The sequence below is a fragment of the Amia ocellicauda genome, chromosome 13, assembly GCF_036373705.1.
Source record: "Amia ocellicauda isolate fAmiCal2 chromosome 13, fAmiCal2.hap1, whole genome shotgun sequence".
Classification (NCBI taxonomy): Eukaryota; Metazoa; Chordata; class Actinopteri; order Amiiformes; family Amiidae; genus Amia; species Amia ocellicauda.
This window is the reverse complement of record NC_089862.1, coordinates 19,019,144-19,043,693: the sequence shown is the minus strand read 5'-3', so window position 1 is coordinate 19,043,693 and position 24,550 is coordinate 19,019,144. Positions and strand designations below refer to the sequence as shown.

At 34.8% G+C, this 24,550-nt stretch overlaps 1 protein-coding gene across 1 annotated transcript; it reads left to right on the top strand.

Moving 5' to 3' along the window:
• The first annotated feature begins 21,961 nt into the window (after positions 1–21,961).
• On the top strand, positions 21,962–24,511 carry hmx1 (H6 family homeobox 1). Its single transcript, XM_066720984.1, has 2 exons — positions 21,962–22,677; positions 23,505–24,511. The coding sequence occupies exons 1-2, from the start codon at positions 22,392–22,394 to the stop codon at positions 24,107–24,109; spliced, it is 891 nt and encodes a 296-aa protein (XP_066577081.1). The 5' UTR covers positions 21,962–22,391; the 3' UTR covers positions 24,110–24,511.
• The last annotated feature ends 39 nt before the right edge of the window (positions 24,512–24,550 follow it).

The following is a 24,550-nucleotide window of genomic DNA, read 5'->3' as shown; positions in this document are numbered from 1 at the left end:
AATACAATACAGGCTATATATGTCAAACATGGAATTGTATAACGGGGTAATACAGGACAGCTATGGAATCCGCAAGGAATTAGGTGGCTATATGTACATGCACTGACCTAATCTGAACATATATATCTGAGTATTTTAAGAACCTTGTTGTCTGCATACATAACTATTTGTATAACCAGTTTGGCGATTTGGCTACATAACCCCGTGGAAATGAATTGGTAATGTAGGTTCATTAATTAATAATAATAATAATAATAATAATAATAATAATAATAATAATAATAATAATAATAATAATAATAATAATTAAACCAGGTGAATTATTATTTTGAATCTAAACATGAGAATGCTTCAAATTGATTATATAACAAATTGTTGTTGTTTTTTACCAGCAATTGAAAGCAATCAGGAAATAAAGCCAAAGTACGCTATTCACATTTGACTTCGTAGGAAAACAAAGCATGAGCTGAATCTGACTCCAGTCTTGTCCATTGATCTAATTTCCCATAAGCCTATTTAATTTTAGTTTTCCTGTAATCCAAGAGAGGTGTTAGGTGTTCAATCTGGCATCAGAGGTAAAATATGTCACATGAACTCAAACACTTCAGCAAAACCAGGGTCACACTCCCTCACCTGTTCATCTCAGCCCATGAAGCTGCAGTCAAAGTTAACTTGTAGCCAAATAGCCTTGAGCCAAAAATCAGAGTTACATTTGGGAGCAGGCCTTTTTTCTGTTACTGCTTTGAGGTTTTTTAACTGAATACAGCATATGTTTTACACGTTCAAAGGATTCTTGCTGCCAACAGGGTGATACTGAAAATGGGATGGGGGTAAAGGAATACGAATAGCAGTTGTAGAATAGTATACTACTGCTATTAATATTTACTAATACCCTAATCACAGTCATGAGGTGTGAGGCAAACTAGTTTCATACGAATTAATAACTATTAAATTAAAACAAAGAAAATGTAAAGAAATATGCAGGCTGTACAGCTAAATTAGATGACACTGTAGTCTACGGGAACACATAAACATCAAACACATATAAAGCTAATATTCTGATGTAAACATATAACAATATAACATAAACGTGGTTACACATAAATTAGACTGATTATGAAATTTTGCATTTTGATTGTAGAATTAATTAATACATTTACACTAAATCGTACAATCCCACACAACGAAACAAACAAGTTGAAATCAACATTTAAATCACAGACGTTTTCCTTTTAAAGTAAAGAAATAAGAAGTGCAATGCTTTTTTGCTGAAAAGACTGTAAGGAACAGAAACAATAAAATCAAACATTTAAAAAATACATACATGTATTTTATTATTATTGTTAATAATAATAATAATAATAATATAATTATAATTGTTATTACATCAATAACAACAATGAGAATAAAGTAAAAAACGCACAAATATAAAGTGGTACTAAGGATCCTGTAAGTTAATAAAATTATGTATGTACACTCAAAAATGTGTCGAAAACAAAATGTGTCAAACAAAGAAAACAATAATGATAAAAAATGTATGTTTTGATAACGTCTGTAAAGACAACAGCGGCTTTATTTGACAATCTTATCACCAACACCAACAACTGATGTCTAAGACGCAGATCGTTTTTAAAGCAAATCCACAGATTTTCGTTTTCCCGTTTTACAGGACAGAAAATACATCAACGCCTATGAATAACAACTGTTGTTCCGTTTAAAGGGCACAATAAACAACTTTCCACACTGAACAAAATATATTATGTAAATTCATTATATATTCATATATATTATAAATACATACCTTCAATAAAAAATACGTTCTTTGTTCTTCTCATTGTTATTACTGAAACAATAATGAAAGTACTTACTGTGCGTGGATTTTCAAGAGACGTGTGATAAGGAACACCACTCGTAGTTTGGCTGATCTGAGCTGGTTAAAAAGTCAATCTTTTCCCTCTTTTGTCTTGAACTGACGAGTTTGCTCTGACAGAGGTTAAGCTGCTGCAAAGGGGTTAAATAAACGAGCATTTGTATTTCTGCACCAGATATCATGGTCAGACAGTCCTGCAAATGTACATTTGTTCTAGGTGAAGTAAACTACATGTATAATTATATAAATCTAAAATACACATGTATATGAGATTGTTTATGCATACATAGTCTAATGAATTTTCAATAAATACATCATAATAAATATAGCCACTCTGTTTAATAGCTCTCTGAATCAGATTCCTACCATAGCTTAGTTTTAATCGAAGCCTTTAACGTTGTCTACTTAAATCGCGTTCAAAGGGCATCGAGGTGAAACTAAAAAGGGATTAAAGCTGAACAAGTATGCATCCATCGTAATGACCGTGGTTTGGACCATGTTGGATTTGCAAAAGCGAGACACAAAGGTAAGATTATAAAACCCTGTCAAAAAAACATGAGGCAAAGAAGAACAGATTAGGCTGTTCCCTAAAATGGTACCACGCTGCACTGAAAAGAAGAAAGGATATAAATAAGGCTGGCGTTAGAAACTATATTGTATATGTGATTTGATTGTGATTCAGATCGATACATTCCTAATAGCTGTCTCTGTCACACACAGTGCACCATGCTTCAGTGCATTGAATAGTGTTCGGAAAACGTGAGCATCAGTTCATACAATTTCCAATTGTAAAATACAATGGAAATGTTAACAATTATCACAGACATATGTAATTTAAAAGTAGCGCAATTTTATAAAGCAAATCTAAATAATACAAAATAATAATAATACAATAATACTACAAAGCTAATCTAAATAACGTTTATTTTACATTCTGCTTTCACCATCGTTTTATAACTACAGTTTTTTATTTTAGAAACTCCTGGATACAAATTATTTATTTTATATAAACGTACATATAATATATATATATATATATATATATATATATATATATATATATATATAATGTATACATTTAATTGTTCAAGTTTTCCATTCTATATGCTTATGATTTTGCTCATCACAATACTTTTGAAAGTGAGGCATTAGGTGAGCTACCTTTCCAGGACGATCTCAGAGAACTATTTCAGATAGGTTGGATATAGCAAAGATGAAGGGCAAGGATTCAACAGTAAAATGCTAGGAAATAGAACAAAGGATATTTTAATAAATATTAATATAAATATAATACACTTCTAAGAGAGGACTGTGACTTCTTATACTGTATATGTGTGTGTGTGTTTCAGTTGAGCATTTATATTTTATCATACTGTAAATGTCAATCAGTTTGTTGTGACCCTTTTTAAAAGTTGTGAATATAGTTTTTCAAAGTATTATTTCCACAAATAAATATTGATCAACCTGGTAATTGCATATTACTTCCCTGTACTTTATATTTTACCTGTAGAGGAAAAAGGCCTCAATTGCAAACCTGAGAAAAGATTTGTAATTTGTGATTAGCGGGTGGGTCAAACCTCTGTGTGAATCCTAGATTAAATCTTATTACAAATATAAAAGTCTTGCAGATTAGATTATATTTTACACATTCCATTCAGGTCTATGACCCAATTACCCTGTAAGGTAATCCAAGACACATTCTAGCTGTGCTGGTTGTATTATAAAATCAACATTAACCTTTCAACTGCATAACACGTTTTTGGCTGAACACTTTGCATACTTTTTCATACAATATAATTATCAACCCATACTTAAAATGTTGAGTAATTGACAAAATGGCAGCACGAATACATTGACTTTTCTTGCAGAAAATGCATAACTCAAAGAATTCAATCCCTGAAGGGTCTTCCCAGCATTGATAAGATACATATTGCTGTGAGTGCCAGTGAGTCAAGAAAGCTTTTTGCAGTTGGCCTTGAAGTTGTTTCTTTTGTGTCAGGTCCATCATGTATCACTGGTAGCACAAAATTAAGGTCACAGCAAAAAAAAAATATCAAAAAATAAAAATAAAGGCTAAATATATTTAGTGTAACAGGTGGTTCTTGTCATCTGCATATGACATATAAAAGCACCAACTGCACAATCACTATTGGGAGATATTTGTCTTCAGCAATAGTATGTAGCTTGACCTCCTGCAGAGAAGAGGTTGCTCTGGCTCAAGTCCCATCTGGGGACAATAAAGAAAATGTTTATATATATATATATATATACATATATATATATATATATATATACATATATATATATATATATACATATATATATATATATATATATATATATATATATATGTACAACTGTCGCATGACCTGTGGAGCTTCAGAGTGCATGAGGATCGCTTTTTGATATCACTCTAATCCACTGTCATTACTTTGCTGAGGTCAGATATATGCTGCTCTTCTCCACTGTTGTGCCTTGAGGGCCTATCCTTCTCTTATGGGGGTGATATGTCAAAGGCAATTTCTGCTGACCAGATATAGTGTAAGTATTAAGTCCATAATTAGTCAATCTAAGAAACCTACATGAAGCACAGCAGAGGGTTACCAGTCATTCAATTGATTATTGATAATTCATTACAATAAGGTGAATTTGTCAATATACAATGTGTGCAGTGGGCTGGACACATTGAAAGAAGAACAGATTAAAAATGGACAAAAGGAGGCTATTGAATAGATCCAAAGAGATTAAAGAAGACAGAAAATGATCACATAAAACATTACAGATGGGAAGATGAAATCATAAACTTTGAAAGCTTGACATGGAATAGAGAAGGTATAGATCGAAGCAAGTGGAAACATCATTCACCCAGCAATGGATTACTTTAGGCTGATAGAATACATAAATACATACATCACAAAGATATTGGAGAGTCAAACACAAATATACACTATACTATGAAAAATGTTTTTGTCATTTCTTAAAAAATAGGGACTTAGGGAAAAAAAAACATGGCACACGAATGAGCAGAAGGGAGTGCTGTAGGTCACACAGCATGCAGAGAATGACTTCTGACAGTCCATAAGAAGGTTTGCCAATACATCAGTTCTGAATAGACAAACTGTAGGTACAGAGAAGTATTGATGAACTATGGTCTCTGGTTAACAATCAACTGTGAAATACGGAGGATCATTTTTCATGGCTTAGAAAGCAGTCTGGCAAGTCAGAACTGGTTTTAATTAAAGTAATAATCAAATGCTGAAAAATGGAGGTTGGGAGGTTGTAATACATAGATTGTTAACGTTACTCACATTGAGAGCTTGATTCAGGATTTGTAACTGGCACAATTGTATCATATTATCATTATTATTATGCATCCAATAACAGCACAGACATGCCTATTGTTATAAACACACTAGCATGCTCCAGCAAGGATTATTCACTCAGTGCGAGTCACCCACCACTGAGTCACCACTTGCATTTTGTCTGTCTTTTAGTCTTTGTCCACACATTTTCTTATGGGGAAATGCTGAAAATTGAAGAAATGCACATTTAATTCTTTCAATTGAATAAAGCTTTGATTTTAGATATTTATCTTTTTGTGAAGCAGATTGTGGGGGTCTCCAGCTAATGTCCCTGAAATATATTTATTGTAGATTAGCATTTTGTTTGTTCTTTTTAGTTTATATACAAGTTTTTAGTTTAATAATATTTCTTGGATGTTCTTCATTGTTTCCTTCAAATATCCTTTATGAGCAATCTGGAGAGAAGCATATCCAGTTTCTAAGTGCCAACTGCCAGCTTGTTATTATAACATGAATGCGATTTCATGACTGGAGGAGCTTAAGCAGCTAACACTCAATTAATGCTCACTTTATTCAATACAAAAATCCTATACAGTGGCGTCTCAAAGTCTGTCCAGGAATCTTAACCTCTGCTAATGCTAGTTAATGGAACACAGAATAAAGTTATTATACAGAGTAAATCATTAATGTTGAAAACAAGTTCAGCTTAATTGCTTTATCTACGGACAAAGATCACTTAAAATGTAAAAACAAGATGCACAAGGAAACAAGGAAACTCATCTTGGACTAAGTATAATTTCAAATGTTGCTTTCAACAAATCCCACCTCTACGAGATTTCCAAAAAATCTCAACAAATCGCCTAAAATGATTTTGCCGTTATTTCAAGAAAGATTTAGATATACTAAAAATCATCTACGCACATTTAAAGTCAGGGCAATGTTATAACATATTTTACAATTTAAAGGAGACTGTTTTTTGCTCTTTACATTTTAAAATGTTTTAATAAACCAATACATAAGCATTCAGTGTAATATAGTGTAGACAATGTGCCATTGTAAACTGTAATTATGAAAATTAGCAGACTGTTACATTAACTGAGGCAGCACTTTCTGAAAACAATCAGTAATGAACTGGCAGATTGTATGAGAGTGGAAATGTTGGCATAAACTTGCCAAGTTTTGCTGTATAGTGTGGCTTGGAGATTGTTTCCAATTAACCTTTCTATTGAAAAGGTGAATACACGGGCTAGGGTAAGTGGCGAGAGTGTTTTAAAGGGTTTCCTCTGAAACACTGAGATATACACTCCGTAGAATTTGCTGACCTTATTTTTTAGAACAAAACAAAAAGTGGGAAATAGTGAGGTCTGTAATCCCTGATTTGAAGATCATTGGTCATTATATTTATACTCCGTAACAGCCCTCAGTAGAATTAACTCAGGATTTAAAAGATGATACAAAGCATTCTGCATTATTATCTTTATCTAAATACATTAAACAAATTTGAAGACAATGTAAAAAACTAACAAGCACTTGTGTTTTATTGCGTAATGTTGTAAATATATCATTGTTTATTAAATTATATTGTACTCTTGTAAATCTGCCATGGATAATAACCTGTGGTGAAAAAGAAAAAGAAGAAAGAAGCAGCAGCAACTGTTTTCACTAGGAAAATTATAATATCATTGTTAAGTGTATCATGACATGCAATCCAAAATCATTAATCATGAATATAGTATTCACAGGAAGCATACAATTACAGTTTTTCCTTATTTTTGGCTCACAAGAATTAGCAGTGCAATTAAAGTATCTCTTGGTCCTCTTGACCATTTTTGTAAAAGGATTACTGAATATTCCTTGCTAGCCAGTATAAAGCTCATGGCTCTGCTTGTAAAGCTGTCTGATGTCATCTTCTGAAGGACAGAGCTGTCTGTCTGTGAAACAGGAGTTGGTGGTCGGGTGCCATATTAACTATGAGTGCTCCAGACAGAAATATGAGCTAGCCTAAGTAGTCACCTAAATAAGACAGACAGATACAGATACAGTGAATGCACAATTAAAGACCACCAGCAGAGAAGTAAAATGTGTGTGTGTGTGTGTACATTATATTGTATTCAACTAATTCAATATTGTGTATAGTTTATTTTAGGGTACAACATTACTTCAGAGATTGTATGGAGACTTCTTCCACAGAACTCTCTCCCATGAACACCGAATAGATACAGCCAATATTGAATGGTAGCTATTAAGACACCGTCCCCGTGATGCTATTTTAGAAATGCTTACTTATTAAATTGTATTTTTAATCAATAAAACATTTGAATTTATTGAAACTCCCATTTGTGGCTTGTAAAGCTATCACCAAAACATCGCTACCTGAATATGAAAAACAGTTTGCTGGGCTTTCAGCAACCCACATACCATTAAGATACCTTATAAATATTAATGCCCAGTAATAATGCTGAGATAATGAAAGTGCCAACATAAAGTTAATGAAGATCTCTAATTGCATGCTAAAGTGAATCATTATGAATAGGTCTTAAAAAATTGACCATACCATTTTTATAAAAAACAAATTAACATAAAATTGAGAAATGCAAGGTCAGAAGAGTAATCTATTTAATATGATTGTAGGTTATAACCAAAAGCCCTGTAAATAAGTAAATCTGTATTACCTTGTCTGATAAATTAAACACACAAGACTTGACAGCAGGTTGTCATGAGACAGAAGAAAGTATATTCTGTAAAAAAAAAAAACAATAAGCTGCCATCAAGTACTAAAACTGGATTGTGATTTGTGTGTCACTGATAGTATTGATTTGTTTTGGCCCTAAGCATCATATTAATGAAAGAAAATATATCTGCTACTGGGCATTTCAACCCTTTGATACTGCTGCCACTTCTTAAGAAGAGCAATATGATATTAAAATGTAGACGAATCCTGATTACAAAAACGTAACTATTATTATTTGAACTTTTACAGGAAATGGTACTGAAAAAAAAACATCAGGCATGACAATAGAGACCACTGTTTTGTATTTGTAGTTATTAATAACAGTTTTGAAGCATTGGCTTATAGGAGTGGTTTAAAACATCTTAGTTACAGAATAACGTCTACCTTTTAATGACTGGAAAGGAATATTCATTAAAGCATTCCTTTCATTTCAGGGTTCTCATTTTACTGCTTGCCTTTGTTAAGTCATCACATAAATAATTGCAAAGGACCAAGCGACTTCTGGTGTGTTTTGGACTGTATTGCTACGTTGGTAGTGTAAAGTTTTGCTGTCCCAGTCTATGCCCTGGAGCTGTGTTTAACATTGGACTTGTTGCATCTATTTATTTTTTGTTTCATGTACAAAGGTTATTTCAAAGTTTCTGACATAGAGACTAGAGACCACTGCTGTTGAAGCTGCAGCATTTATAGTATTGTAAATATTAAGTTTCCACAAACACTAATTCATAATCTTCATTGCTTTGTTTCTTGATTTGATTTCCCCAAGCAGACCATAACGGATGCTGGAAAAATTATCAAGCGTCATGCTAACTGCCCTAATTTAGTCTCAGATGTTTTCAAACCGCTCATGTAATGCTATCCTGACTGAATGTTCATGTCTTGAGGCCCATGGTAAAATCTTCCCTTATAGAAATGTTTGTAAGGATGACATTACTGGGAGTCAGATTTCCTGATGTCACTCATGCATGTGATTGAGATATGTTGTAATCCATGCAAAAAGCTTTGGGAGATGTTGATTCTCCACACCTCTTCATTGGGCCAGTTTCATATATGGTTATTTTCAAATGTAATTAAGATGATGATGCACATTTTAAGGAAAATCTGATGAGATGCTGCTTAAGATCAAAATATAAGACCAATTTACATAATTTACATATGAATAGGAAGGGGAAATTAAAAATGTTAGTCATCTTTTGCTTCAAAGGACAAGCTGATGCTGCTAATATCGTTACTAAACTCTTATACTCAGGGAAAACTCAAGAAATGTACAGAACAATTATGATAATCTTACATGAAAGCAACGCCCATTGATATAATCTGTTGAAAATAAATTAGTAGAATAAAGAAACAGAAATCATAGGTGTTTCTTAATTGTTTTGCAGGTACACCTGGGAGTAGAACAATAACAGCATGTATTGAGGGTGGCAAACACACGTGAGTTTTGTTACAAGAATGCAACTTGCCATAAGACATTTCTACAATGGACAATTAATAACCGGGTTAAAAAAAAAGAGGACAATATTCAAACTGGGGGGGGCACTGGATCTAAACTGGGGGGGCAAGGCCCCCTAATTCCCAACCATAGCGCTGGCCCTGGCTAATGTATTGATACATGCATAAAACTAAATAAATCAGAAGCAATATAAATTCAACAGAAAATGTTAGGTTAAGTGAGGCAATTCTTTCAGCAAATTAATATCAGCACAACGATTAATTGTTTTGGAAGATGATTTTAAAATTGCATTATTTTAATATTTTGTTCTCCAGGCAAGTCTGCTGTGATTAGTTTATTCTCTAAATGTGCAATTTTTGTTTGTTTGTTTGATTGTTTTAGTTTGTTTTGTATTTGATTTCAAAGTTTTCATCCTTTAAATTTAAAAAGGTATTTGGGAGTTCAAACATATTTAGAATCATATATAAAGAGAACAAAATATATATTATCATCAGTACAGTTTTATGTTTTCCAATGTGCAGTACAATACCCACTAAACCACTACCTGAAATACAAACAGATGCCAAAGCAGAGACAGGGGACTAGGAGCACAATGTATATGGTACAGATTCATAAGAATGCCAAATATTAAAACTTGTTGTAACTCCAGAGATCGTACTCATATTTGGAAACTGAAATTGCCCTTTCACAGGAATGTGTATTGATGTCTCTCTCTCAAATTACAACTTCCCTGCAAGAAAGCCGACCTTTCAGCACTGAGAAGTGATGACCACAACATGAATTAATGGCTTTCCATGATTCGCTATTCTGCAAAGTACTCTTACCTAATATGGTAAAGGTATGTGGAATTAACTTTTTTCTGACATCTAGACCTAGCCATCTATTCAGTAACTGAGTGCAAGTGCCTCTGTGTGTCTGGAAAGGATTTATTTTGTAATTGCTTGAGTATGTAAGGTATTATTTATATTTCACCCTTTATGTGTATCCATTAGTTAGAATCAAGATAACACACTTACTCAATATGCTGTGAATAGTATTTTACAGCAACATGGAGACAAATGCTATAAATTGTAAACCCCAAGAAAAAGGTACACCCTAACGAGAGTATCATCCATCACTTACATAAAATTCAATAAGGTGTACATAAATACAAAGACATTGACAGTAAAAGTGAGAAGAAATATCAATATTTTGCGTAATAATTTCTTATTTTATATTCATTGAAAACCTGGACTAATGTGGTCAATTGCTTTCAAAAGTATTGATAAAGGATTCAGAGCCGTGGCTTGATTTCCATAGAATTTATAGGACCAGTGTTGACCATGGACTTTAAAAAGAAGGGACATTCCCTTCAGACCTGGAATAAGTCTGGTTGCTCTCCTCTGAACTGCCTCTAGAGCAGCCACATCTTTCTTGAAGTGTGGAGCCTAGAACTGTACACAGTATCCAGATGAGCTCTAACTAGTGCATTGTACAGTCTGAACATTACTGCCCTTGTTTTAAATTCAACACTTTTAACAATATACCCTAACATCCTGTTTGCCTTTTTTATTGCTTCCCCACACTGTTTGGATGGAGAAAGTGAGGAGTCAACATAGACTCCTAGGTCTTTCTCATGCGTTACTTCATCTAGTTCTATTCCTCCCATAGTGTAATTATAGTGGACAGTTTTGTTACCTGCATGTAATACCTTCCACTTGTCCACATTGAATTTCATCTGAAAGGTGTCAACCCACAACTGAATATTATTTAAGTCCCTCTGAATAGCCTGTGCTGCCGAGATTGTATCTGCTGAGCCACCTATTTTAGTATCATCTGCAAATGTGACAAGTTTGCTAACTATCCCAGAGTCCAGATCATTAATGTAGATTAGAAAAAGCACAGGCCCTAGTACTGATCCCTGTGGAACTCCACTAACAACCTCACTCCAGTTAGAAGCAAATCCTCTAATCAACACCCTCTGTTTCCTATCCATCAACCATTTTTTGCCCTTTACCTGTATGAGCTCAAATTAGCGCCATAAGTAACAAATTCAAAATATTGTAAACAAAAAGTAAAAAGTTCAGAAAAAATTGATGTTGAGATAAAAAAATAAAACAATCGAAAGCAAATTGTATAGAATTGTAAACACTGCCATGCTCGCCTGGAGTCCCTGTCTGTGGTTGCGATGCTACAATCTTTGCTTTCACTGCCAGTTTTTTTGCTTTCGATTTATTTCTTTTCGTTTACGAGTTTTGGCACTGTTTTGACATGAGGGTGGGATTTACAGGGAGGCGTGGATCATGGGTCTCCATTGGTTCAGTAGGTTTGAGTGACGGTTCTTCCTAACCCAAACAGTGGTCAGGGTTAGATTGCAGCATCCCAAGCAAAGACAGGGGCTGCAGGTGAGCGTGTCAGTGAAATGGACTCAAGCAGTTCAAGTTTTGCTCTCGATTTAACATCATTTGCTTTCAAGTTCTTTTTTTTGCTTTCAATATATTTTTTTGTTTAAAATTCTATACATTTTGCTTTCGATTGTTTTATTTTTGATTTCAACAACTTTTCAACTTTTATTTTTTTGTTTACAATATGTTTATTTTTAATTTGTTACCATATACCTGTTTCACTTCCTCCTTTATTGACCTCTTGCTGTTGTAGTATTGAAAAAAGCTCTTTGCATTAGTTTTAGCTCCAAGAGCTATGTTTCTTTCTATGTTTCTTTCTGTTTCTTTCTATTTCCCTCTTTGCTTTCCTGATCCCTTTCTTAAAATCTCTTTGCAGTTCAACATATTCTTTGTATTTTGTTTTGTCTCCATCCCTTTTGTATGCGCTACACAACATTTTCTTCCTCAATTTTTTTGTATACTTTATTTAAACCATTTTGGCCCATGTTTTTTGGTCCTCAATTTGCTAAGTTTTGGTACAAATTTCTCCTCAGCCTCAAGTAGTATATTCTTAAAATATAACCATCCATTTTCAACTGAATCTGTATCCAGTGTGCTCCAGTCAAACTCTTCTAAGTGCTGCCTCATACCTTCAAGGTTTGCTTTTCTAAAATTGTAGACCATTATTTTAGACTGGGTCCTTGTTTTTTTAAATAATGCCTCAAAGCTAACCATATTGTGATCACAGTTTGCCATTGGTTCTCTAACTAGTGTCCCTCTGACTATATCTTGGTCATTTGAAAAGATCAAATCAATGCATGCACTCTCTCTGGTTGGTTCCCTGACAAATTGAGTTAGAAAACAATCATTTACTATCTAAACCATTTCCATTTCTGCTTCTGTAGTCCTAACTGGGCTAGCCCAGTCTCTGTTTGGGAAATTGAAATCCCCCATTATAACAGCCACATCCTTGCTACATGCAGTCCTGATTACATTGTACAATGCAACATCTTTCTGAATATCGTGTTAAACGTGTTAAACTTTCTAATTTCTGGCCGTCTCCCAGGCCATGCACGTGGTACCGGAAGTATTTCAGAGAAAACTACCATGGAGGTTCTGCTCTTTAGTTTCTTTCCTAACTCTTAAAATTTGTCTTGCAGTACCTCTGTCCTATCTTTTCCTATGTCATTGGTTCCAATGTGGATCATGACCAGTGGATTCCCCCAGCTTTGGACAGTAGTTTAGGGAGATCTGCAACCTGAGCACCAGGCAGGCAAGATACCATGCGGGTCTCCTTATCACTAGAACACACGGTGTGATCTACAGCTCTAATAATCGAGTCTCCTACTATAACTACCCCCCTCTTCTGGGGGGAGTGGGCACCATGGTGCTCATGTGCTCAACTACCCTCACATCACCCTCAGAGCTGTCACTGTCCAACTCAGTCTCCAGCAGTTGGAACCTGTTGGGCATTTATTGCTCTTGAGATGTCTCTAGGGGTTGTGTATGCCCATTTCTGCTGTTACGACCTCCTGTAACCCAGCATTTCCCTACACTGTCCTGCTCTAAGGTCTCAACACTCCTGGGTTTTGGCGTGCACACCATTTCTCTCATGGGCTGATTGACTAATTCTTCTATATCACTAATACAGCACAGCTCAACAAGCTGGGCCTCAAGATCATGGACCTTGATCTCTAGGATTTCAACATGTTGACAACGTTCACAAATGAAATCTTCTTAGATGAGTTCATCCGGGAAGGCAATCATTCTGCAAAACTGACACTGTAGTGGCCACATGCTTCTAAATTTTGAAAGCTTGTTTTTTTGGGGCTCTTGCTTTCTGTCCCCTGGTCAACTGCTTGACTTTTTTTGTCACAGAGAAACAGCGCTGCAGCTTTTTCTCAACAGCAGCTTTAAGTACCCTTTTGTCTGCCTGCCCACAATTCACACCTAACTGGCTCCAACTGGATCCACCTGGCACAACTCACTTAACTGAAATCCTGCTAGTCCTAAACTAAATCACTTTTCCTTCAACCTATTTACTTTCACCAACTCAGCAGCTGTGCTGAACTGACTTAAATTAAGGCAAACTACAGAAAAGGTTAACTTCAATTAAGGTTAAAACAAAATGAGGAATGCTAAGACTGGTCTGAAACTAGTCAAACAACAAGATGGCTGCCTCTTACCTGTACTCTCCTGTGTCTGTCTGTGGCAACTTGTAAATCCTTCTCGTTCTCTTTGCATTTTCATTATTATTATTAATATTATGATGTTGTGGTTCAATAACTCTTCCCACAGTTCTTGTGCCAAACGTCCAATATAATTATTATGAAATTATACAATCAATCAAAAACACCAATATTTCTATTAAAAACAATGGCAGAATGCCCAAAATTCATCAGCAGTAAACCATAAGTTCAATAGCCAATCAGAAGTAAGGATTTACAGCCATTTGAACAGATGACGTTTCCTTCAAAAGAACAGTCAAATACACTACATCTGTCCATTCCCTGTACTTTCTTGTGCTGTATCGTGATTTCCGATTGTGTTACTGAAACGGCATATTTTCGTTTCTCATTATAATAATATAAATACTAATACTAATACTATTAATAATAATAATATAGAATTCTAGTTATAATCATTGTTTTTTATGCTTTGACTCGATACAATTCATTTCCATCACTAAGAAGTTCACAAATACGCAAATAACAAAAATCTAATAAATCAAATTAACTAAAATCTATTTAAGTGAAATCAGCTTATAATATGCTTTTATATGTCAAAATAATTAACATGTTTGTCCAATAGATGATTGCACAGTACTGCATCAGTCAAGTACTACTGTTTCTGAGGAGGCCTGGGAGACAAATAAACCATTTTATAGTCTGGACCACAGTGAAAGTAAAGTGCTCCAGGACTACAGACACAGTTATCTTGAAATATACCAATTCCAAAGTACCGTCTAATGGGAATTACTTAAATTAATCAATTTATGAAAGCGATTGGGGTGTTCTGTTCAACACTAGTAGTAATATTGCAGATATTTCAGTCCTAACAAAATAAAACATCCAGGAAACTATACTTAAGTTTGATGATGATGATGATGATTATTATTATATAAAAAAGCAAAATTGGTGAACAAAGTAGTGGAGACAATGTTTTAAATTAGTATGTATAAAACATTTGAATTAAATGTTACTATGCTACAATGTTAACAGAGAATACATTTTGTGAGAATTTGAGAAATTAAAAACATAAAATACATAAAATAAGGCTAAGGAGATTATACTTTAAAGAAAACCAAACCAGAACAATGTACTGGGCCTGCTATTGTTTTATTTTTTATTAAATTTGCAAAGATACAATTAATTGGACAATATTTTAAACTATTACTTAAACATCCTTTAGGAGGTGTTGCTTCTGCATAAATATATGCAATATTTTAATGTAATAGTTTTAATTTATATTTCTACACACAATGAAGACAGTTTAGATAGATTAGATAAAAAGATCATACACATATATAAACATTTCAGACTCAAAAGTACTGCAGACCTACATTCATTAACATTCTGATTTTACATTGTGAAGAAATATACCCGGCATAGAAAACACCCCTTTCTAATTTATTCATTAATGTTGTTTCAGAACCTGCCTTTGCTGGGCATCAATCCTAACTGTCTTACAGAAACCTCAAGTGTATGATTAATGATTTCTGAGACAAAGTTTATTGCATATAATCTTAATCCTTATTTTAATAGAAATTTGACTGCAACTTTTGGCACCTTATATTTCCAGGCAATTCAAAATGCTTGGCCTGCACAACCCGCATACAAATGGGGAATACCTATTCGCAACCCAACAGGCAAAACTGATTTGGAAACAGTCATCAAGGCATTGTCAACAAGAAGTCCTCTGGGATAACTGGCTCTGCAGAGTCCAGGACAAAACAGATGCTTGGGACTCAGGCCAGGACACTCCCTCAACAACATGTAAGACAGCGTGCCATCCAAGGCAAGAAAACCACAGTCTAGGTCACCTTTATGTTCGTTGACAGGGAAAGACAAAGATGGGAAGAAAAGCCCCGAGTAGTGAATGGTGAAGTAATGACAGGTGTTCCAGTTCCACTCATGTAAGCAAAGACCTTGAAGTCTGATGCGATTGGAGATGGTGGTTATGGATGTATCAGAGATAACGGAGTATGAGCCTCTTGACATACTGTATTCATAAATGCATAAATCATAACATTGATCTAAAGGGAGTTTGTGTCAGTGTTTTCATGTTGAACTAGTGAGAAACAAGCGATACAGCACAATACCTTCTACTGAGGGTGGTGTTAAGTGCAAAACATGAGTCCTACATACCAAGATTTTACCAATAGACAGCCATTGTGTTGCAGGGACATTGATATGCCCAGAGGAAACTGGACACCAAACATTAGAGATTAGAGTATTTTAGTAATTAAGCGGCTAACTGTGACAGTGGCAAGATACAAACAACTAAACATCACGGACCGTGACCCATCCACACACATCCTGCAGGAAAGTGTACATCAACAGCTTCATTTTAGCAACAGTACTATATATATAGTCTTCCAACTAGAAATAATGTATATTTGTGGTGGGAAATCTACAGTAAATGACCCCATACTGAATTAACACTATAAAATAAATAGAAAAATAATGCAAAGATTTGCACTGAAAGTAATTATTCATATACTTTAAAACCGAAGAGTAGTAAACCTTAGCCACATAGATATTGGCAATAGATAAGTATAGTATGATGCTTTAATCTCCAATTCAAGGCAATAGTTGGAAATCTGCAGATTTACCATTGAATTAAGAATTACATTGATACCACTTTAAGCTACTTTGAGGGTCCATTGCCCAATTGCTAATGAAACCCTTAAACTGGATCACTGCTTGGTGGGTTGACCACCAGGTGGCAATATAAGCACTGATCAAACAGAACTAGCACAACTACAGTAATTTGAGTGTGCAGTTTTACATTTAAACAAGGAAAGGACACACTCATGTTGCCAATGGGCTGATCTTTACAACCACCAATTAAATAGTGGTTAATCAGAGTTCACCAGCATTTCCAATTTGATAAAATTACTAATTCCAAGCACCCATGGTGGAAAATGTCTCAAGTCTGCATAAAAATGATACAGTTGTATATAGGTGTTAAGTAGCCTTCACTTAAAATGTTCAACTTTGTATATTTGCTACAAAATGTTTCATATTAAATTATTATCCAAACAGACGGTCAGTGAGGTATTACTACAGTTATTGATTATAGATTGATTATTTCTATACAAGACAGGCATAAATGGAATATGCATTACCCATGTATATTTATTATGTGCTCACATTCGCGTGGCATATACTACTACTACTACTACTACTACTACTACTACTACTAATAATAATAATAATAATAATAATAATAATAATAATAATAATAATGATAATGATAATAATAATAATAATAATAATAATAATAATAATAATAATAATAATAATAATAATATGATGATGATGATAATGATGATGATGATGATGATGATGATGATGATGATAATACTGGAGACAAACAATGTTAAACAAGACCACTACAGAGGCGAATTAAAAAATAAGTGGTTAAACTATTATAATACGTATTATAGTATATTACAATCAAATAAATAAATAATAACTACATATATTAAACTGATTTGAATAAATCGGAGATGCATGCATTTGGTTTCCTATACATTTTACCAGTGTGTACAGGCTGCTTCTGCACATAATTGTTTTCTTATTATCGTTAAACATATGGGCCGGAGTAAATCAAAACACAACCTGAAAAACTGTAGATCATAGCAGTTACATTGAAGAGTAGAATAAAGAAGAATCTAACAAAACATTAAGCCGACACTGAGTAGAAATATGTAGTATTAGCGCGGGGTTAAAAGTTTTTATTTAATCCTAGCCTAAGGGCTAGACCAAGGCTGGGATTAAATCAAAACTTTGACCCACCCGTTTACACAAAAAAATAATACTTAGTTGTGGCTTCATTTTCAGTGAGATACTACTCTTTTCTTATTATATATGTAACCGCTTTGATGGATCTGGAGCCATTTTTCAGTAAGTTTGTTTTAATACATTTCTGTGTTTAAACATCGCAATGTGAATAATGTTAAATGATATCAAATGTGAAAGTTGGCAAAGTGTTGTATACACGAATGTCTGTTTAAGAAAGTTCAGTTGAACGTTTCAGTTTTTACAGTGCATGTAATGTAATGGCTAAACTTTTGTAATTCACGTTACATAATATATTTTACTTAAGATGTTCAGATTTTTTTTGGAGACAATATCACATGGGCATTTTATGTATGTATATATGTATGTGCTGATTCATTTATATTTTTGATACAGTAAAAAGCGTTCTCCTTATGCTACTTGGTGCACTTTCTGTAAGCTGCAGCAATACACACATTGTGGAAGATATTCTAGTAAAACTTTCCCCCGGTCAGGAAATTCAATTAAATTATTTTTCAATTAATGTATTTATAAGCATTTCAATGTCAAAATGCAACTAAAACTCGTTAACAGAATTCCGATTTGGATGTTTGTTGAGCTAAACAATACATTCATATTTACTTTTCTCTGTTTCAACTTTCAAAAGAATAATCAAAATAGATTAATCGAATGAGTTTGATTATGAAATTACAGAGATATTACAAATCCAATATGAATAGCCCATGACGTGTCCTCAGGCCTATTTCCGGCACAGTAGTATATCCAATCCCGAAATAAATCAAAACTTCTAACCTGAATTTCTGAATTGAAAAGATGGTAGTTCGTGACTCATTTATGTTAAAGTAATATAAAATAATATACCCTCCAACTGGAAATTAGAGACGCAGTACTTGACTGTGCAATAATGGTAGATGGGAGGATGAACCCTCTGTCACACAAAACTGAGCAGCTGACTGGTGTGTGGAACAAACTTTTGAATTTGGGTCTCAAACAAAAGCAATAAAAGAAGCACAGTTAAGAGGTAAGCTTATTAATGTTGTGGAATTCACTTTTGTTTGAATGGATGTACGTACTAAAGATAGGAAATACCACTACTTTATTAATGTATGTTCCCACTATCCGCCTATATTTCCCTACCTATGTACCTATCTACCATCTCTCATCTATACACATTTCTCTGTTTGTGTGTTCAATTTATCAAACACAAAGTTAAAATAATACAATCTGTGTTCAAAAAAGAAAAAAAAGTATGATGATGATGATAATAATAATAATAATAATAATAATAATAATAATAATAATAATAATAATAATAATAATAATAATAAACCTAACAACAAACACAACAAAAATACAAACTTGACATTTCCTTCGGCAAGAACACCCCACCCTGTGGTGGGTTGGTTTAGATGACTACTGACCGTCTGCTATCTTGTCAGGTACACAAGGCATGAAGATACTTATTGACAGACAAAACACATTGTTTAACACCTAAGGTGTGATTAGGTAATACCTTTGAGCAATTACATGGGATAGCAATAACTACCCGTGTCTAAGAAGTGTCATTGTCTGCTATATTAATGTTATTGGCTATTGTTACGTGAGCCATGAGGGTCAGATTACTGTACGGTGATCCGCCAAACAAAAGAAAATCCAGACCTTCGGGAGGTTTTGATATGGATCTATCAATCATTATTATTGCAATAAGGCACGGAGCTTCGGGGAAATATATAATGAGAAAAATGACCCACCTCGCAAATATTGACCCATTATCTCACAAGTTGATTTGATGGACAAACCCCTCTTATTCAGAGAGAACACTTGTATAACTTTAATTATATCATTAGTAGTTAAGTGGACTCAGTGGACGCATAAAGCACAGATCATACAATAACTGCTTCCGCATACGCCAAGTGAAACTTTAAAGGCTGTTTTTGGAACCACCAAAAACGTCTACATTAAAATAATAATAATAGATAATAAGACATTTTGTAACAAACTTTGTTCTTCCATTCCCATATGAAAATCAATTAGCATCACATTGCTTGCTACATAAAATAAACAAGTAGAATCTAACAACAGGCCCATGCAAAATACATAGTCAATTTCCATAAATCTGTTCACTGTCATTTGAAAAGGCATGTTGTTATTTTCATTATTAGCATATTATTAGTATTAGTAGTAGTGGTGGTGGTAGTAGTGTTAGTAGTTCTACAACAACAATCATAATGGGAATACAGTGTTACTTCATGACAAATACCTTGAAAATATATTGAAAATAGCAACATGTTACCATAACAACTCTGGATAAAGTACATATAAACATCGAAATGACCAGAAAAACTGTAATTTTACAAACAAATGTTAATTTTAACGGATGCATTTTATGTTTTAACGTGATTAACTGGAAAACATTCGATATATAAGTTTGTTTAAATGTTGCTTTGTACCACCAAGCATTAGCACACAGCGGCGGCTTTATGTTTGACCGTTTGATCCTGGTACCTGTGAACCTGCCGTCGGTGCTGGGTTTTTCATTTGTGACCGGCGGTGGGTCTGAAGTTTTGATTCTGTCTGGCTCGTCGTTTCTTTAACGAAGGTAGAGGTCAAGTTTCTTTAATACTTTATTTCAGTGCTTTGTCCAAACCTCAGTGGCAGATATTAGTCTTTTTATTAGGCATATTATAATAATTATTATTAAGATTATAACTACTAACAATAATAACTAATGGATAAATAAATAAATAAATACATACATAAAACGGTATAACCTTCACTTTTCCGTTTTAGATGGCCTGATTCACATGTCAGAAACTTTCTTACACAACAATCAAAATAAGGTTTCTTTCTTTCTCGTCCTTACACGACTTGTATTAACAGGACGTAAATGCGCAGAAAAAATGTGTTGAATGCAAACGTATGAATGTAAAATATAAGTTATTAGCCTAATATGTATTCTCAAACACTTAATATAAACTGTCAACATTTGGAGTATAGCTCCAAAGCTTTTTAATATATATATATATATATATATATATATATATATATATATATATATATATATATATATATATATATATATATAATTTTCAAAAAAAAATTATTTCCAAGGAAAATATGTACTTTCTGTTAACGGCACAGTTGATAAAAGGCTGGTTAAGAAGTGTTGACAGTGTGTAACAAATACATACATACATACGTACATACATTATAAGATGATTATTATCTACTTTAAACTATAATGTTCATCAATAAAAGGACATTTTTGTTTCAATGAAATCAATGGGATTTCTTTTATATATTCACCTGTACCACATGTCAGATATTTATTCATAATTCAGGCAGTGTTATCGGGCAATATTTAATGATTTTAAATGCAAGAGGACATTTAGACTTACCCAACTTTTAGATCAAGTGATTTAGATGCGCACTGTTGGATTATGTGTACCTATGGGAAACAAATTAAGGTAGTTAGTGGCAGTTTTCTTTCTTTGTCATTTTTACTTAAAATCGCAGAAAATATACAGTTACATATTGAGAATGATCAATTAACACAGTTATCACAAAAGTAAGACATAATAATTGCATATTCTAGCCTAAAGGTTAGTTTCTTAGAAGCCTAGTTTCACAAAAAAGGACGTCCTGAAGAAAGCTGGCATGGCTGATTACACATGCCTTTTAGGCAACAGGGTTTTTTTTAGGAAGGACCAAATTACAATACCATAATACTTAAAGAGGTAACCGCAGTTCTCTCTCCTTTTTATTTTTTTACCAATTTGTAATTTCCGAAGAAGTAGGCTAACGTAATGAATACAGCCTAGCAACCTCATCAAAAATACATAATACGAAAAAGTAACAACTCTATTTCGGTTCCAAACCACAATTTTCACGGTTGAGTTCCTAAAAATACTATTATGACCTAAATAATTAAAACAGAGAATAAGCAGGGTGAAACTCTAGCGCAGCATCAATAAAGATGTGGTTTTAAAAAGCAGATAAGAAAATGATGTTACTTTTAGTTAAATAAAAACACAGACATATTTTCGAGACATTAAACATAAAGAAGAAGTTGGCACTTATCGCTGGACGACCATTCTTGGGCTGTCCTTCCTGAAATGATGCCAGGACGCGCAGCCGCAGACGGCCAATCGGAGGGACTGTACCCTGTGCTCCAGAGCCCCCTCTCCTCCACGTGGGATGCGAGCCTCAGACAGCGCTCCCTGGATTTTGATTTGCTCTCTAATTGACCTAAATAAAGCTTCTGACTGACAGGGCTCCTCCAGCCCCCCAAGGCACACTATCAAACAGAGCAGTGTACTCATTGCAAGTCATTCCCTTATTTTCTTGAGTAATCCCATTTGCTATTGTGGTCGTCCAATCGCAGAATGCTCTTTGCTTGTTAAGCGTTTAACTTGCCTGACATTTTCTTTTTTACTTTATCATCACCGCTTTCCCTGCGTCCTGGCGCCTGGGATGTTCTGTGGTTATTTTAGGGGGGGTTCATCATAGGGCATCATTGAAATGGTTGGTCGGGAAAGCCGAGACGCACAGAAAGGGACCTGCGTTTTGCATTTGAAGTGAATCCATTTGTGAACGAAGTAAGAAGAAACCGGCGCCGCGATCAGTCGGGTTTCCAAAGGGACATAATGCCGGACAAAGCAGCAGAAAAACAGACTTCAGCATCTGCCAGAGTGTCCTCGTTTTTTATCGAGAATTTGCTTGCATCCAGCCGGAAAGAAGAAAAGGGGGATAATGCCCGGGATCATATAGAGGAGCCTTTGCGCAGCGGAGTCGCCGTCAGCCATCGCAGCCAGGTCTGCTGCCCAGTGTCCGGCGCCGGCTTCAGGGCGCAGAGCTGTCCTCTCAGGGACTGTCCTTTGCAGTGGTACGGGAGAGCATCGTTCAGCTATAAGGACTTTGAAAGACCAGAGAGTAAGTGCAATTGTATCAGTTGCTCTTGATGTGTGTATGCATGTACGTGCCCATGCATGTATGTATTAAGAAAGAAGGAACAATGTCAGTATATTTAGGCCTAAATCATTCAAACTTTTTCTCCCACAGTTTAAGAAAATGCATATTTCTGTGGGTGAGGTTTACTTGCAGGCCTGGCCGTTTCTAAGTTGGGATATTAGCCATAGCTTTTCCTGGAAATGGGTACAGATGCATATATACAGCTCTAAGAAGCAGAAAGCACGTTTCGCTCCATATTCACTCTAAAACAGTACATTGTGTCTGACATGTTTTGTTGTTTGCGAATTCGTGTGAAAGTGCTGTATATGCTATGGTGTGAAAGAGGTAGAAAAGCACCGAAATAATGAAAAGTTTGCTATTCATCCTTCATTAGCTAAAACTAACAAAGGAAGCAAGGGTGAGCTGCTCTTTTCACAATGCATCACACTCGGGACGAATAGACGTGGAAGGATTAAGCATTGAATTGTTTATGCAAAGGATTTTTTTTTTTAATGCTGTTAAATCTTATTAATAAGGACAGCTCAAAATGACATACGAATCAACGCAAACAATTAATCAGTAATACACAGTCAGATGGGTCCGGTTGTAATAGGCCTAATACGTTTGATGAATAAAGCAAGCTATTACACTGACAATCATACCTACATAAAAAGCAGGATCATGGCATTAAGATAATATCATCTGGCAGCGGTATAGATTTCCAATACTGCGATATCTGGCACATGCAACCTGCTGACCACATGCATTCGTCATAAATAACTCTTTGTCTTTATCTATCTATGCTCTAGGTCCAAAGGAGGACAATCAGAGTTTAGATGATCCTTGCTATTCTCTAACAGCCAGCGATCGGGACTCCCCAGTCATTTCTGAGCCCGCGGAAGGAAATGATGACACGGACAGGAAAACAGACGACAGCCAAGCAGAAGAAAAGGATGATCTACATCATTGCGACGGCGCGACGGACCACGAAACCCCAGAACAGAAGTCGGCCCGGAAGAAAAAGACCCGCACTGTGTTCAGCAGGAGTCAGGTTTTTCAGCTGGAGTCCACCTTTGACATGAAAAGATACTTGAGCAGCTCCGAGCGAGCGGGGCTGGCCGCCTCCCTTCACCTCACCGAGACCCAGGTGAAGATCTGGTTCCAGAACAGGAGGAACAAATGGAAAAGACAATTGGCAGCAGACCTGGAGGCAGCCAACCTCTCCCATTCCGCTCAAAGGATTGTCAGGGTGCCCATCTTATACCATGAAAACCCCACTCCTGCCACTTTGGGGTTCAGTGTGCCTCAAGTGTCGCCACCACTGGTGGGCTTTTCCAGTACTGTGAACTATCCCATTTCAGCATTCCCTCGCTCGATGTCTTTTTTAAGGTCACCAATGACTGGTCTTGTATAATAAGATGATCAGATATGCTATTTTTTATTCTTCATATAAATCGGTGAATTTTGTTATCTAATCAGAGACGTGCAATAATTCACATGCTGATGGCTGCAGAAAACTGCAAGTTGGTTTGCTGCATCCAAAGAAAAGAGACTGTATTGGTTTTTCAAAATGATGTGCATCCTGATGGATTTACAGATTAAGTAATACATACTTTTTGTTTTCCAGTTTGTTTCTTTTTAACGTTAAATGATACCTATAGGCACGTTTTCTAGATGTATTCTAATCAGCATGGGGCTCCAGTCAGGATGGTCTTGAGTGTATGTTAAGAGAGTAATGCTTATCAAATTATTTTATAAATACATTTTATTATATTATTGTTTTCGAGTTTGGCCACTTCTCCACTATAGAAGACTGAATAGCTAAAAATAAATCAATTGAGATTAAATGCACTGT

Coding starts and splice junctions, on each gene's coding strand:
- hmx1 (XM_066720984.1), top strand. CDS start 22,392: ATGCCGGACAAAGCAGCAGAAAAACAGACTTCAGCATCTGCCAGAGTG. Junction 22,678..23,504: donor GGACTTTGAAAGACCAGAGA/GTAAGTGCAATT, acceptor TCTATGCTCTAG/GTCCAAAGGAGGACAATCAG.